The 17,885-nt window shown below is 35.1% G+C and overlaps 1 protein-coding gene across 1 annotated transcript in view; it reads left to right on the forward strand.

The window, feature by feature from the left end:
- The window catches only part of CCSER1 (coiled-coil serine rich protein 1), a 1,336,256-nt gene extending 1,322,191 nt beyond the window's left edge, over positions 1-14,065 (forward strand). Inside the window, exon 11 of the mRNA XM_081594745.1 lies at positions 10,836-14,065. Within this exon, the coding sequence (XP_081450871.1) occupies positions 10,836-11,321 (486 nt within the window). The 3' untranslated portion in view covers positions 11,322-14,065. The remainder of the gene's footprint in view (positions 1-10,835) is intronic.
- The last annotated feature ends 3,820 nt before the right edge of the window (positions 14,066-17,885 follow it).

The raw sequence follows: 17,885 nt of genomic DNA on the forward strand, positions 1-17,885 counted from the left end.
TGTCTGAACATTTTTCTAAATCTAATTATTTGCTCTCTCAAGTTTAGTGTATTTAAGAATTCTTTCCCACCTTAGATCTTTTCACTATCAGGCATCAATAGACAACTAGGTCTTGAAAACATTCATCACTGCCTTACTGCATTTTTGTTGTTGTTATACGTTAATTTTGTTCTGTCTTGTCCAAGATTCAAGGCTTGCTTAGAATTTCATAAAGGCAAATAATGCTTTCTCAAGAATGTGAATCCTACAATTGTCTTTTCCTTGGCTCCATTTCAATTCACTATATACAACTCAGTTCTCTAATAGGCTCAGGGTTAAGTCAACTGTGGACTTTATTAAAACTAAATTAGAAACTAGCATGATGGAGTTCTACCAAGAAAGATTTTCATCTCCTTAAAGAGTAGAGTCCATAGATAGTAGTACAGCATTTGTTTGGAACACTATAGAACCCATCCTCTGAAAGTTGTACAAGAGTTTCCTTTAAGGTGCATGCATCGATGGGAAGGGAACTATGTACAGAATGTGTTAAGTGTTAGTCACTCAGTTGTGCCTGACTCTTTGCGACCCCAAGGACTGCAGCCCAGCAGGCTCCTTTGTCCATGGGATTTTCCAGGCAAGGATACTGGAGTGGTTTGCCATTTCCTTATCCAATGTACAGAATACTTCCTTTTAATTCTTCTCTAAAACGTGTCACAATGTTGATTTATCCTTTATTTAAGAGAACTTATAAACATTACTAAAGAAAGGATGTGACAGAGATCTCTATGTCTGTCTCCAGGGATTAATGAATAGAAAGAAAATAATAGTGAATATCAAGTTTAGATTGAAGACACAATGAGGAAACTCAAAACACACCATTAAAGGTGTTGAATTATTCCAGTTTGTATTTCAGAAGCAACTTTGCTCACACTTTGGGTAAAAAGGGATTTATAGGCAAAGTTTATTTCATTACTGCATATTTACAGTAATGAAAATGGAGATTATTACATTTAACACTTATTTACAGATTTTAATATTTTACTCAATGAGCAATATTGTACATGTCTTTATTCAAAGCACTCCATATATGTAATCATATTTTACAGTACATAGAGATGGCTTCTTGATATCACTGTATTAAAAGTTTATATTATTCTGCCTGTAGATTTATGTATTGATATATTTTAGTAATTAAGAGAATATATTACTGTAGAGTGTTCTGTCATTTATTCTGCTGCCTCAACTCATGCCTTCATCATTTATTTTCTGCACTAATGAAGTGACCTGTTCCATTAATCTGCAGGTTACAAGACCTGTGTCAAATGGGTCTCAGTCATCTGTTGTATCTTTATTTTAAGTAACATTGCTACCACTACTCAAGCATCCAAATTTATTCCTTTTATAAATTAAACTAGATTCTGATAATTCCCTTTTTATTTCTGAATCCAAAATGTTTGCATAAATGGAAGATAAAGACATTGAGCTAAAGAGATTTTATTGGGAGTATTTCCATAACCCAGGTCTTGGCTAAGGAAATGTCTCTATGTGTCATGTTGACACGTGGAGAAGAGAGAGATTAAGAAGTGCTGCTGTGCAATAACTCCTTTTTAATTCATTTTCTACAGTATTGAAAAAATATACTGCAAGAGATTTTTTTTCCAGTTGCTTTGATATCTAGTACTTTAGATATGATGTCATGTTGCTTTTGTGGCTATGAAAGGTTTGTTATTTCTTCCAGGTATATTTTATAGTAACATATAGGTCTTGCTTTTTATTGGGGAAAGTACAACTAAAGGGGAGTTGAAGATGAAAAAACATCCCTGAAAAGTTGACATTCCCCACTGCTTTCAAGAAAGGAAGCAAAATATATACTACCAGTGCTTGGTAGTTTAAGATCCAGGTAATATAGCAATTCATAAAGATCAGAGTCATCAGCTCATCTACAAGAGAAAAGTGTCAAGAGAAAGAAAGTATCATATTAGATGTGTTTTTCCTTACTGATAAAACTTATGCTTGTCAATTCTTCTCTGGACTATATAATTATCAGGGAATTACTGGTAAATGCCAGGCACTATTGGGAGCAGTGGATTCAGCATTAAACAAGGCAAGCAATGTCCCTGACCTTATGAAACTTTTATTTTAGTTGGCTTGGGTGTAGAAGTAAGTAGGCATCAAAGTGTCTATTCTTGAATGTACAACATACAGTATTCTGCATTGTATGTTTTACTTCCTTGATTGAGAAGCTCATTAGTAGGAAACCATAAACCTTATTCAGGAGGCAAGTTCTCAGTATCAGTTACTCAAGAGTTACTCCTGCTACAAGAACTCTAACCAGTGATAATTTTGGCTCACTTTAACATATTTTCACATACATATATTATTTACATTCAAATTGTTATTTTCAGTAACCTTTATGATTTGTTAAAATACTATTTAATATTAGCCAATTTTCTAATTACTGCCTTTTTTCTAGCTAGTTATTAGGAATTATTTCAAGTATTTATTTTCCTCCAGGAACAATTCTAGTTGTAAACAATATTTTGGGTTAAGTAGAGAACATTTGCAGAAAAACGTATCTTAAAATCAGAAATCTTCCAGCAAACAAAAGCCCAGGACCAGACGGCTTCACAGCAGAATTCTACCAAAAATTTAGAGAAGAGCTAACACCTATCCTACTCAAACTCTTCCAGAAAATTGCAGAAGATGGTAAACTTCCAAACTCATTCTATGAGGCCACCATCACCCTAATTCCAAAACCACACAAAGATGCCACAGAAAAAGAAAACTACAGGCCAATATCACTAATGAACATAGATGCAAAAATCCTTAATAAAATTCTAGCAAACAGAATCCAACATCATATTAAAACGATCATACATCATGACCAAGTGGGCTTATCCCAGGAATGCAAGGTTTCTTTAACATCCGCAAATCAATCAATGTAATACACCACATTAACAAATTGAAAGATAAAAACCATATGATTATCTCAATAGATGCAGAAAAAGCCTTTGACAAAATTCAACATCCATTTATGATAAAAACTCTGCAGAAAGCAGGAATAGAAGGAACATACCTCAACATAATAAAAGCTATATATGACAAACCCACAGCAAACATCCTCAATAGTGAAAAATTGAAAGCATTTCCCCCAAAGTCAGGAACAAGGCAAGGATGCCCACTTTCACCACTACTATTCAACATAGTTTTGGAAGTTTTGGCCACAGCAATCAGAGTGGAAAAAGAAATAAAAGGAATACAGATAGGAAAAGAAGAAGTAAAACTCTCATTGTTTGCAGATGACATGATCCTATACATAGAAAACCCTAAAGATTCTACCAGAAAATTACTAGAGCTAATCAATGAATATAGTAAAGTTGCAGGATATAAAATTAACACACAGAAATCCCTTGCATTCCTATACTCCAATAATGAGAAAACAGAAAGATAAATTAAGGAAACAATACCATTCACCATTGCAACAAAAAGAATAAAATACTTAGGAATATATCTACCTAAAGAAACAAAAGACTTATATATAGAAAACTATAAAACACTCATGAAAGAAATCAAAGAGGACACAAACAAATGGAGAAATATACCGTGTTCATGGATTGGAAGAATGAATATAGTGAAAATGAGTATACTACCCAAAGCAATCTATAGATTCAGTGCAATCCCTATCAAGCTACCCATGGTATTTTACACAGAACTAGAACAAATCATTTCACAATTTGTATGGAAATATAAGAAACCTCGAATAGCCAAAGCAATTTTGAGAAAGAAGAATGGAACTGGAGGAATCAACCTGCCTGACTTCAGGCTCTACTACAAAGCCACAGTCATCTAGACAGTATGGTACTGGCACAAAGATAGAAATATAGATCAATGGAACAAAATAGAAAGCCCAGAGATAAACCCACGCACCTATGGACACCTTATCTTTGACAAAGGAGGCAAGAATATACAATGGAGAAAAGACAATCTCTTTAACAAGTGGTGCTGGGAAAACTGGTCAACCACTTGTAAAAGAATGAAACTAGAACACTTCCTAACACCATACACAAAAATAAACTCAAAATGGATTAAAGATCTAAACATAAGACAAGAAACTATAAAACTCCTAGAGGAAAACACAGGCAAAACACTCTCCGACATAAATCACAGCAGGATCCTCCATGACCCACCTCCCAGAATATTGGAAATAAAAGCAAAAATAAACAAATGGGACCTAATTAAAATTAAAAGCTTTTGCACAACAAAGGAAACTATAAGCAAGGTGAAAAGACAGCTTTCAGAATGGGAGAAAATAATAGCAAACGAAGCAACAGACAAACAATTAATCTCAAAAATATACAAGCAACTCCTGCAGCTGAATTCCAGAAAAATAAACGACCCAATCAAAAAATGGGCCAAAGAACTAAACAGACATTTCTCCAAAGAAGACATACAGATGGCTAACAAACACATGAAAAGATGCTCAACATCACTCATTATTAGAGAAATGCAAATCAAAACCACAATGAGGTACCATTTCACACCAGTCAGAATGGCTGCTATCCAAAAGTCTACAAAGCAATAAATGCTGGAGAGGGTGTGGAGAAAAGGGAACCCTCTTACACTGTTGGTGGGAATGCAAACTAGTACAGCCACTATGGAGAACAGTGTGGAGATTCCTCAAAAAACTGGAAATAGAACTGCCGTATGACCCAGCAATCCCACTGCTGGGCATACACACCGAGGAAACCAGAATTGAAAGAGACGCGTGTACCCCAATGTTCATCACAGCACTGTTTACAATAGCCAGGACATGGAAGCAACCTAGATGTCCATCAGCAGACAAATGGATAAGGAAGCTGTGGTACATATACACAATGGAATATTACTTAGCCATTAAAAAATACATTTGAATCGGTTCTATTGAGATGGATGAAACTGGAGCCCATTATACAGAGTGAAGTAAGCCAGAAAGAAAAACACCAATACAGTATACTAATGCATATATATGGAATTTGAAAGATGGTAACGATAACCCTATATGCGAGACAGAATAAGAGACACAGATGCATAGAACAGTCTTATGGACTCTGAGGGAGAAGGTGAGGGTGGGACGTTCTGGGAGAATAGCTTTGAAACATGTATATTATCATATGTGAAACAGAACACCATTCCATGTTCGATACATGAGACAAATGCTCAGGGCTGGGGCAATGGGATGACCCAGAGGGATGAGATGGGGAGGGAGGTGGAGGGGGGTCCAGGATGGGGAACACATGTAAACCCATGGCTGATTCATGTCAATGTATGCCAAAAACTACTATAATATTGTAAAGTAATTAGCCCCCAACTAAAATAAATTAAAAAAATAAAAAAAAAATAAAAAAAAAATTTGATTTTTAGGTCTGAAGTTAGATTTGGGTATTTAATATATTAATAAATAAGCATATATGTCAAACATCTGTTAATTTTTCAATGTTTTGATAAATGTTCTTCAATATAATTGGTTTCTTTTGAAAAAATCAAATAAAATAATAGTCATGTGCTAAGTTTTAATCTATGTGAAAAATTAGGAAGTCATTGCCTGATAACTGGCAATTACCAGTGTAGGTCACACACATGAAAAAAAAATAAACAATTAATTGCTGATTGAAACATGACTCCCCTCCTTGTTAATTCTATCATCATGACATCCTGTCTCAATGAAAATTGGGTTATGCACATTGGCATAATTACCGTATGTCCACTTTATATCAGATATCAGACAATGTTTAAATGTAATAAAAACCCCTAAAATCAGGATAAATCTTATAGTTAATGCTTTCAACCATGTTGCAGTGGAGTACATGTGCATTTTTATCATAGCTTCATATTGTCCTTTCTTCGATGCAGTTATATGCAGTGTATGCACTGCATATATTAAGTTACCAATAATAATATTTTCAAAAAGTTTTTACTATGATTTGGTTTTATAGCAAGTATTATTTTATATGTAACTGTTATTAGTGAAAAAATGTAATATTGTTGCCTTCAATTCCATATTCTCTCTAAATTAAAAACCAAATGCTTTATCAAAAGAAAGAATATACTTACACATAAATGAAGTTGTACTATTGAGACAAATGCAAAAGGACTATCTATCAAACCTAAGAAAGGAAAGTGGAGAAAGAAGAAATTTGAATGAGAGGCTGGTGTGACTGATGAATGGATCACACCATTAATAAAGAAGGAGAGTGGTTTTTGTTCTTAATTATCATCATAAGATATTTCTTTCTTAGTGGTATGTAAAATAATCATGTGTTTTAAAATCAGTCACTGTGAATTCAGTGAAATGCAGATTATATACTCTACTGATGAAATGAGAGGAAAAAATACAGGGAAGTAAAGAACAGATTTTAATATAATCTTCAATATTGACTTATTAATCACTAAATTTGCCATCCATTCATCTTCTATTATGAACTCTAAGGAAAGGTAATAAAATAACTGTTTGAGAACTAAACTGTCTAAAACTTAACATAATTATATTAGCTTGTGGAAATTTAATTCTGCTTTTGCAAAAGATGTGGCTAGGTATATGTACTGCAGGTTCCCCCTGGGCAGCATGATCCCTCTGAATCTTCTATTTTTGTCATCTCTTTCAATAGGCTTGGAAACAATGCCCAGAAAAATTAATTTATTCATCGAAGTTCATACAGTTTGACAGCAACATACACAAGATTACAGTCTTTCACCAAAGGTTCAGGGTTCTTTCCATTATGCCAGATTATCCAATGACAAACACACACACACTTTCACAACTAAACCCTTCCTTTTCTCAGTTGGTAAGAAAGTTAGTTAGCATTCAAATAAGTTCGTTTCCAAAAAATAAAAAAATGGCCTATTCATTCATGGTTACACCCCTTTCCTAGAGATTACCAATGTCCAATAACTTGTTGATACAAGAGTGTAAGGTTCACAACCACTTGCTTAAACTGGGGACAACTCAGGAGTCATCCTAGCTTCAGATCTTCCTCTGTGATTACCTGAGATAGTTAATTGCATAGCGTTTAACTTCTGCCTCTGCAGACCCTGCTTTCTTCATTTAACCAACAGGTACTCTACTTATTTTTGTTGTTCTCATCAAGATAACTATTCTTCAGATGTGATATTAGGTATTTTATACAAGGTAGTTCATTGAATCACAACAATAATTCTGTACACAGATACAGGTATGAAGACCAATCTTTCTTTCACAGATGAGGTAACTGGAGATTTGGGAAAGACAAGTTACTTGCCATGGTCACTTAGCTAGAAACTGATTCTGGTTGACTCTCCCATTAGACTTCAAAGCTGCATAAATGTAGGTGCTGGTTCTCTTATGAACAGTACCATTTCCCATTATGTAATGTAGAACCTCGCTCTCAGTAGAGGTCAGTAAATATTTATCAGATCAGCAAAGGAACACTTCTATGTCTGACCACAAATTCATGCCACTAGCCCCTGAGCTGTGCATCACCCATGTACATCATGAGCTTTGGACTTCTTGATGAACATCTCAAGAGCTAAAAAGAAAAAAAAAGTCTAAGGTGTCAAAAGCAAACTATGGTTTAAAAATAAAAAAGGAATGGGTGATTTAAATATGCTTTTTAAGAAATTGGAAGATCATTCATTTTGTTTCTTTTTATGGTAGATGCTCATGTACCTTGTAGGTATCAGAATTTATACCAGAGAAGGAGCACTGAAGCTGCCTGTGGGATTGACTTATTTGATCCCTTTCAATACATCTTATTAAAACTGCATATTCAATTTAATGTAATATCTCAGAAGGATTAAAATGACCACATAAAGAAAACAATGAACATTTCCCCAAATGTAATGTTAAAGTAATGGAAAAGAAGTTTCCACTCCTCTCCTCAACTTTCCTAGGCAGTCAGTCAGTCAGTTCAGTCACTCAGTCGTGTCCAACTCTTTGCAACCCCATGGACTGCAGCACGCCAGGCCTCCCTGTCCATCACCAACTCCTGGAGTTTACTCAATTTCATGTTCTTTGAGTCAGTGATGCCATCCAACCGTCTCATCCTCTGTCGTCCCCTTCTCCTCCTGCCCTCAATCTTTCTCAGCATCAGGGTCTTTTCCAATGAGTCAGTTCTTTGCATCAGCTAAAGGTATATAAATAGGAATATTTTTATAATGAATTTAACATTGTCTTTTTCTGAAACAAACTTTTTTCTCAGAGTATTTTACTCCCATGGTTTTTCTAACATTTGGATGTGATAACAAACACAGTGTTTGAAGATCTGTCAATAACTGATTCTATGGTTAAGTAAGCATCTTATAGAAGTCAAGTCACAAAGATGAAGAGAAAATAAAATCTCACATTTCTATGTTGGTCCAAATACCTACATTATGGAAAAGAGCCAAGAAAAAGCCAGAAAATTTTCTGAAAAATGAATCAAAATATTTTGTTTTCTTACTCCCAAGAAAAGTTCCAAAACATCTTCTGTAAGTCATACAATGCTTCCTTCAAACAACCAGATAACCAGCCTATGTTTACTGGAAATCAATGGAAGAGTTAAAATGGCAAATTAGAAGTAATGGAGAGGATCTGGTATAAGTAACCACAAATCAAAAACTGCAAACATTAAAAAAAATTAAAGATATGATTAGCAAAATGTCTCAATCTGAAATCACCTGTAAGGACACCTGTAAGATCCCCTAATAGACCTCAGTTTTACAAAAAAATTTGGAGGTTCATCTCAGTAATAATAATGTAGAAGCACCAGTTTAAGTTACAGTATGTTTCTGCATGAAATTTATTTTAGAAAAATGTGATACATTTTAGAAATATTCTCATGGGAATACTGGGAGAGAGAATGAATTGGTGTTTAATCAAGCAGACTGCAAACCTACACTATCTGTAGAATATTAACTCACTGTGCTTCAGTTTTCTAGTCTGTATAATGGAACTAACAGAAGCTACCTCAAAAGACTCTTGTGAGGGATACATATGTAAGGGAAGGAGAAAAATGCTTGTCATATAATACATCTTCTATAAACATATATCAAGCAGAGAAACTTTTTCAGCAAATATTTATTAAATGCTTAATATGTACCAGAGAATTGGGTCAGGAGGCTTAGATTGGATATAGGAGAAGCAGATGAGCTGAAGTTGCCTCTTTGTGGTGTATCAGCAAGGACTTGAATTACAGGATATATGAGGAAAAGTAGAAATCAAAGGTGACTTATAGGTATTGGCCTGATAGTGGTACCATTATTGAGAAGGAGAATTTTGGGTTAAGTTGCAGAGTAAAGATAAAGTGTGTGTGTGTGTGCGCGCGTGTGTGTGTGTGTGTGACTAGGAATGTTAATTAATCAAAGTGCTGATGTCTGGATAAGTAAATTAGGGCTCAAAGTAGAGATCAGGCTTGAAGAAATGGCTTTCTAGGGAACAATAAAAAGTTGGGTACTTAAAAACTAGGCCATTTAGAGGTCAAGTACACAGAGATTTTCACTGGCCCTTCAGCATATTTTGTACTAGCCTATTGCCTTGTGCCCTATTTTCCTCTCTCAATTCTTTCTCCACTTTTCCCACCTTCTTTTAGCAACAATAAATCCTTCATTTTTGCCACCAGAACAGTAATCCAGCTAGTCAGTATATTTTTCTAAACCAAGACAGTTCTTTCCTCAAGAGGAATTCTGGTGCCAGCCTGTAATTTTTGCTTCCCCTACCACATGATTTGATAAGCTATGTCTTCTATCTATCATTAGAGTATAAACCTCTTGTGAGAAAGAAGATGGATATATACTCTTGGACCTGCTTTTGATTAATAAAATGCATCCAAAAGTCTAAATGAAACACATGCTGAGATTTCTTCTAAGTGTTCTCTGTAGGTCACTGGAGTGACCTTTCATTAGTTGCTTAAATTTTTAGGTTATCACTCTGCTGGTACAAATTATTATATTGATAACTCTGAGCACACACTCATATAAATAAAGCATATTAAATCCAACGAAAGATGTAAAGCTTCATATATGGATATTCACTACTTATTAAAATAACATGTATTCTCTGAGAAAACTGAATAATTTAAATTTAGGATATTATGTAAATAAATTTCAAAATGCCTTTTTGTTCAACTGTGAAGACAAATGAGCTATCAAGCTGTTAAATGACATCAAGAAACCTTAAATGCATATTATTAAGTGAACAAAGTGAATATGAAAAGACTACATACTGTATGAGTCCAAGTACATGACATTCTGAAAAAGCAAAACTATGAAGACAGTGGTTGCCAGTGGTGTGGGTAGGAGGGGAGAGATGAGTAGGCAGAGCACAGGGGATTTTTCGGGTGGTGAAAATACTCTGTATGATAATATAATACTGGTTATATGTCATTATAAATACGTCCAAACTCATAGAATGTAGTACTCCAAGAGTGGACCTTAAGGTAAGCCATGAACTTTGGGTGATTATGATGTAGGTTCACCCTTGGTAAAAAGTAACACCATTATATTGCTAATGAGGAAAGTTATGAATGTGTTGAGGGCAAAGCGTGTACGAAAAATCTCTATACCTTCCTCTCAGTATTGTTGCCAACTTAAAACTGCTGTTTAAACAAGTATTTTAATAAATGCTTCTTAGAGTCAAGATAGTTAATAGTGATTAAATCATTCATTTGACCACTATTTATAGTAGGAATGTGCTGGGAAATTTAATCTAATGGAAAAGAGGAGAGAATTCCATTGGTGTTTTGCAAAGTCTAGTTGAAAACTTAGGGTTTTGGAAGCAAATGTGAAAACACCACTCTGTATTCTGTGTGTATGCTGTGAACATACTTTTTTGAAAGCATCTTTTCTTTTCCATGTCTTTACCACAGGCTACATATCGAAATCGAATTGTGAGCCAAAATCTCAGCACAAGGGACAGAAAAATAATGCATACTCCCACCGAGGACCATTTTAGATACCCAGCAGTGGACCAGACAAGCCCCTACAAAAGCAAGGCCTGCCAACTCCCCAATTTATGTCTAAGCAGTTTTTTGAAGGACAAAGAACTAGTCGAAGTTATCAAACACTCAAGAGGAACTTATGAGACCCTAACGTCAGAAGTCACCCAGAATTTACGGGCCACCGTAGGGCAGAACTCTATGAAGCCAACAGCTAAGACCGAAGGGCTCGCCACGTTCTCAGAGAAACCAAAGGACCAAGCTGCTGCAGCCCGGCAGCATCCAACCTTTACAGGGAGGTTTGGACAGCCGCCAAGAGGGCCAATTTCTTTACACATGTACAGCAGGAAGAATGTTTTCCTCCATCACAATTTACACACAACTGAGCTGCAGACTCTGGGCCAGCAGGATGGGTAATGAAATCACCCTATTCCTGTCTCTGGGTAGGATAAGATGGTTAGTGTTTCTCGTGCATAGCTCATGTTTAAATTTTCATGTATTTCTTATTACTTTTTAGTTTTAGTTATAAACAAAGAATTTTACATTTTTTTTTTTTTTAGAACGAGGGTTCAAGCATGTTAATTGAATTAGGTTTAATAGCTTTGGAGACTTTATCATCTATATGTAAAATAAATGAGACCATCTCGCTGTTTTATACAGGCCATAAAATTTATCTCTTATCTTCATCAGTCACTGATATGCATTGAAGTTTCAGAAGGTAATATCAAATAGCACTCTGTTCACTTAATGGTGTTACTGTGAAAATAGATGTGAGGAATAAATAGATAAAGGAATAGTAAGAAATTTTAAATTACATAGTTAATAGAGAAAAAGAGGGATTTTAAAGTCTTATATTTGGTAGTGTATTTATTTAAGAATGAAGCTTGCTTGCATGTAACCCAGAGATGCGTTTGTCTCTCTATTACATACAGTCAAGCTTATCTTGCCATACGATTAAGGGGGGAAATAGTATTTCTTTTATCCTCTAAATGTTTAGTTCACACTAGTTCACAAAGGATTTCAAACTGAGTAATTGCTAGCCAAATAGAGGATGACAGCTCTGATCTTCGAAAAAATTTGCTTTTAGTTTTTGCTATTGATGTTGAAGTACTATGACATAAGACACTGAGGTGGGAATGTTGCTAAATTTTGTCAAATGATGCAGAAAGCATGACATGCTACACTCTTTGAGTCACTGTCTTGGTTCTATCACCTTCGTTTTTTACAATGTGACGAAAGGAACACTCTAAGAAAATTATTTTACTTCACCTTCCTTGTCTTAGTGTATTTTTCACTTAATTTTTTTTATCTGTGTCCAGTTTTGCTTTATATACATTAACCCATTTCGATGACCACATGATGAAAAGAGGAATAGAAAGTCAGTTTCTTGGTAGCCCAGTTTACACTATTTTGTATATTCAGTCATCTAGATTTACAGGAAAAAATAAAATATATGGAAACTTTGGTGATTTAATCTTAGAAATAAATCTCTAGCAGGAATACTGAACTCAGTTGATGGCAAATATGTCTCTTTAACAAACAAGGTGTAATGTTTTATATGCAAATGCACATGAGATAAATAATTCCTTTATGTTTAATTAAAAGAGCTATATGCAGCTATATAAATAAATTAATAAATAATTTTTAAATGACCAGTAGGAATCAGGGCAGCAATTTTCTTACACAAAGATAAAAGCTAATTACTGAATCAATAGTAGGCATAGTTTATGTAAACTGAAATTGTCATACCTGCTGCATGATCTGACTTCCTTGCACTCTAACAGACAGAATTCATGAAATGAATAAATGGAAACTGGGATAGCCATTTTAGCATGGCATCTGACTAACCTGCTAAAATTAAAGCTATGCTGAAATGCATCTCCTAAAGCAAAAGTGTATTTCAGCTCTGTGCTTTGGGGATAAGACATTAGATATCCCCCTGCTATCTTTAACTATTAAACTCTGACCACTTTTCAAACTTTGATTAGAATTGATAAGAGTAAAGAGTTTAGTGGATACACTAAACTTGTAATTTTGGTTTTCCAAAGGAGAACACATGTGCATCCAAGACAAATGTTTGCCAAATGTTTTCTTTCTTTGTGTATTTGTAATTCTGCCAAAAGAGAATAATGCGCACTGCAATTTGCTTGGCTTAATGACACTGCAATCTGAAATTCCCACTATACCTTACACGTTACAATAATTCATTCGGATAGGCATTTTGGGCTGAACGGTATTTATGAAATGATAGAAAAATTGTGATTATTAACTGTGGAATTCAGCTTCATTTGTTTTGAAAGTTGGTGTGTGTTACTAGAGTATTTGAAGTCTGTAAATAAATTAGCACGGTAAAATAATCAAGGATTTTTTCCCAGGATATGGAAGAACTACGTATCACAAATAATAATGTTTTTGATTTGGACTTTTGGAGTTTATAGTTTTGCTTTCCTGGAAGATAGACTTTTGAATTATACTTTGTAAAAAAAAAATAATCTATTTAAGAAAATCTGTCATTTAATAGACATTTTAAGAGATGTTTTAAATGCTAGTATTTTCTTGAAAAACCTTTTTTAAAGCTGAAACATTCAAAAAGAAAACTTGGATTAAACAGTTCAATTTTAAAAGGAAGGATATTTTTTGGAAATACCATCTTAAAGCTTTTTTGTATCAGTATTTTCAGCATTGTTATAATATTATTTGTAATACTAAGTGTAACTCAGGCCTGGAGAAGTTGTAAGCCCACTATGCTAATGTACATCAGTAACTGTAAAACAGGGGATCTTTGTAAGTTTCTCTTGTGTATATAGAGTACTCACATGGGCATTCTTTCAACAAATTGATTTCTTTGTACTAAAATCTCTAGTTTTCTAAGACAGTTCCATGTATAAAAATGATTTATACATTTCTCCAAGGCAGTACATATCCAAAGACATGACACCAGGGGGAAAAAGTGCTTGTTTTTCTGACGGAAGCGGTTGTCTTTTCTTTCCCTTCCTGTTTCCTGTGCATGTTGTATGTGTAGCTAAGCCTAAGTAACTCTGTAAAATTTCTGCTGCAGATTTCTCCTCTGAATTTAGAATGTGTTTAAAGGATACGTAAGAGGAGATATTCCTTGAGAAAAAGCTGTTTCCACCTGAAATAAACTGTCTTCGTTTTTTAAATTATTGGAACATGCAACTATATTTCTATGAACTCAGTGATTTTGTTCAAATAATTTTATATGCTAACACAGGCACAGCAGAATTATTCACTCTCAAACTGTATTTTCTTATTTGAAGCACCATAGTCTTTGTGCAGGTGACACCATGAAACTGTAGCTGCAGTGCTAAAGGTGGGAATCTATCAATATCAATATGCTCAGGATGAGGACATAGGGCCACACATCATTTAAGTTGTTTTGTTTTTTATTGGTTGAGATATAAATAAAAGAGCCAGCCACTAGTCAGCAATAAACATTTGTAGATGTGCTCATATTTACTTAAAATGTTTGCAAAGATTTTCCTAATTAATGTGGGTTGAGAACCTGTGTTTTACAACTTGTATTTTCCAAGATTTCATCCTAGCCTGTCGTCATTAATTTTCTGAGTGTTACTGAATTCAAAGTAATTAATTGAATTCAAAGAAACGTCACATTTTGTTTCACTTATCTCATGTGTGTTTCATAGGGATACTACTTCCCCTAAAAAGAGTTAAGATTTTCTTTTTTATTATCATGTATTTGAGGACCACATCACCAAGATAAGTGATCATAGTCCACTAGTCCTCCCAAGACCTTTCTTAGCACCTTAGTTACCGATGGAATAGCAGGAGCAGTCTGGTGAGTACAATTTCTCCACAATTATCCACATCTATTATCACTTTTCTCATTTTTAAGAAGTAGTAATTCATTGTTGTGGGTAACCTGGAATACTGGGTGTAGTCTTATAAACTTTATTTTGTTCCACATTTCTACTTTCAAAACTTTAAATTCCAAATATCTATAGAAGTAGAAAGTGCTTCAAAACAGCACTTACAACTCCACTAAATCACCATGTAGATCAATGAGGAAAAAGATAGGAAGATGACTGTCGAAGTGCAGTGTATGATTGCCCTTATCATCCCTAAATCACATTCCCCATGACCTGAGACTTTTCCTTGGTGATATATCTATTTAAATATAGCATTGATTCATTTATCCTAGTATTTTGATTGCATTCTGTGACTTGACTCTATTTAGGCCTTATTATCAGGTTTTTATTAATAGTATGTTTGGTTTTTTTTTTAACCCCAATTAATTCAATCAGAGATAAAATTTCTTTGGTAATTTATTCCTCCTAGAATTGAAACTTTTTCCCTTGTTCTTTTTCCAGGTGTTAATTTTATCATGCCAACACTAGGCTATGTCTACACACATAGCAGGGATTATAGAAAATATGAACAATCTGGGTTCTTATAAAAAGCTGAATTGCACCATAGTATAAAAGAAAACAGCCAGCTGCCAACCAACTAAACAAAGAATCCCATTTCTCAAACATTATACATTAGTTAAGCATTAGTCGCTCAGTTGTATCCAACTTTTTGTGACCACATGAACTGCAGCTCACCAGGCTCCTCTGTCCATGGGATTTCCCAGGCTAGAATAATGGAGTGGGTTGCCATACCCCTCTCCAGGAATCTTCCAGACCCAGGGATTGAACCTGGGTATCCTGTATTGCAGGCAAATTCTTTACCATCTAAGTCACCAGGGAAATTTCCTAACATTATACATTACCAGTGCCAAATTTTTATTTTTTATATCTCAATTTGTGTCAAGTTCTTTTACCAATAGTTAGAACCATAAGCATATCTACCAACTATTTTTTACAATAAATTTGATCTTGCTCAGAACCCACTTGCTCAGTACCAAGTAGTTTAGCCCAGAAGTATTTGTCAAAGATACCATTTTCCAGGTGTGTTGTCTATGAAAAAAGAATGAAGGCAGTGAACTTCATTTCAGACCTGAAAAATTTCCCATAGAAATTAAAACAATGAAAATTCTTAATACAGAGTGGGTTTCTTCCACCTAAGTAAGTAATCTAGAATGTGGGATCTCATGATTCCTTCTAGAGAATGTGTAGTATAGCCCTGTTGACTTCACTAGTTTAATCTAACAAACATACTTTTTCCTCTTGAAGACAAAATTCAAGGCAAAGAGGCCTCCACATCTTATCAGCCTTTACAAAGATTACCTCATTCCTTTGGTAAGCTCAGGTCATTGTTACAAAATGCCATAGACCAGGTGGCTTAACAATAGACATTTCCCACAGCTTTAGAAACTAAGACAAAGTTGCCAGCTGGTTCAATTCTTGGTTTACAGACAGCTATGTTCTTTTCCTGGAGGAGGAAATGGCAATCCACTCCAATATTCTTGCCAGGAGAACCCCATGAATAGTATGAAAAGGCAAAAAAAATATTACATCGGAAGAAGAAAGCCCACACCCCCAGGTCTGAAGGTCTCCAATGTGCTTCTGGGAAAGAGCAGAGGACAATTGCTATTAATAATAGCTTTAGAAAGAATGAAGCAGCTGGGCCAAAGCAGAAACAATGCTCAGTTGTGAATGTGTCTGGTGGTGAAAGTAAAGTCTGCTGTAAATAACAATATTGCATAGGAATCTAGAATGTTAGGTCCATGAATCAAAGTAAATTGGATCTGGTCAAGCAAGAGATGGCAAGATTGAGAATCGACATCTTAGGAATCAGTGAACTAAAATGGATGGGAATGGGCCAATTTAATTCAGATGACCATTATATCTACTACTGTGGGCAAGAATCCCTTAGAAAAATTGGAGTAGCTCTCATAGTTAACAAAAGAGATTGAAATGCAGTCCTTGGGTACAACCTCAAAAGCAACAGAATGATCTCAGTTCATTTCCAAGGCAAACCATTCAACATCACAGTAATCCAACTCTATACTCCATTAATTGCTGCCAAAGAAACTGAAATTGACCAGGTCTATGAGGACCTGTAACACATTCTAGAATTGACACCAAAAACAGATATCCTTTTTCATCGTAAGGAATTGGAATGCAAAGGTAGGAAGTGAAGAGGTACCTGGAGTAACAGACAAGTTTGGCCTTGGAGTGTAAAATGAAGCAAGGCAAAAGCTAACAGTTTTGTCAAGAGAACACGCTAATCATAGCAAACACCCTTGTCCAACAAACCAAGAGACGACTTTACACATGAACAATCATCAGATGCTCAATAGTGAAATCAGTTGATTATATTCTTTGCAGCTGAAGATGGAGAAGTTCTATACAGTCAGCAAAAACAAGAACTGGTGCTGACTGTGACTCAGATCATAAGCTCCTTGTTGCAAAACACAGGCTTAAATTGAAGAAATTCAGGGAAAACAAGGCCATTCAGGTATGACCTAATTCAAATCACTTATTATTATATACTAGAAAAGTGAAAGTCACTCAGTCATGTTCAACTCTTTGTGACCCCATGGACTACACAGTCCATGTAATTCTCCAGGCCAGAATACTGGAGTGGTTAGCCTTTCCTTTCTCCAGGGGATCTTCCCAACTCAGGGATCGAACCCAGGTCTTCTGCATTGCAGACAAATTCTTTACCAGCTGAACCACCAGGGAAGTCCAAGAATAGTGGAGTGGGTAGCCTATCCCTTCTCCAGTGGCTCTTACTGACCCAAGAATCGAACCGGGGTCTCTTGCATTGCAGGCAGATTCTTTACCAGCTGAGCTAACAAGGAAGCCCTATACACTAGAGGTAATGGATATATTCAAGGAATTAGACCTGATAGAGTGCCTAAAGAAAAGTGGATGAAGAGTCGTAACACTGTACAGGAGGCAGTGACCAAAACCATTCCCAAGCAAAAGAAATGACAGAAGGCAAAATGGTTACCTGAGGAAGCTTTACAAATAGCTAAGGAAAGACAATAAGTGAAAGGCAAGGGAGAAAAGGAAATATATACCCAACTGAATACAGAGTTCTAGAGAATAGCAA

Source organism: Giraffa tippelskirchi, chromosome 1 (assembly GCF_054371585.1).
Source record: "Giraffa tippelskirchi isolate mGirTip1 chromosome 1, T2T-mGirTip1v1.2.pri, whole genome shotgun sequence".
Taxonomy (NCBI): Eukaryota; Metazoa; Chordata; class Mammalia; order Artiodactyla; family Giraffidae; genus Giraffa; species Giraffa tippelskirchi.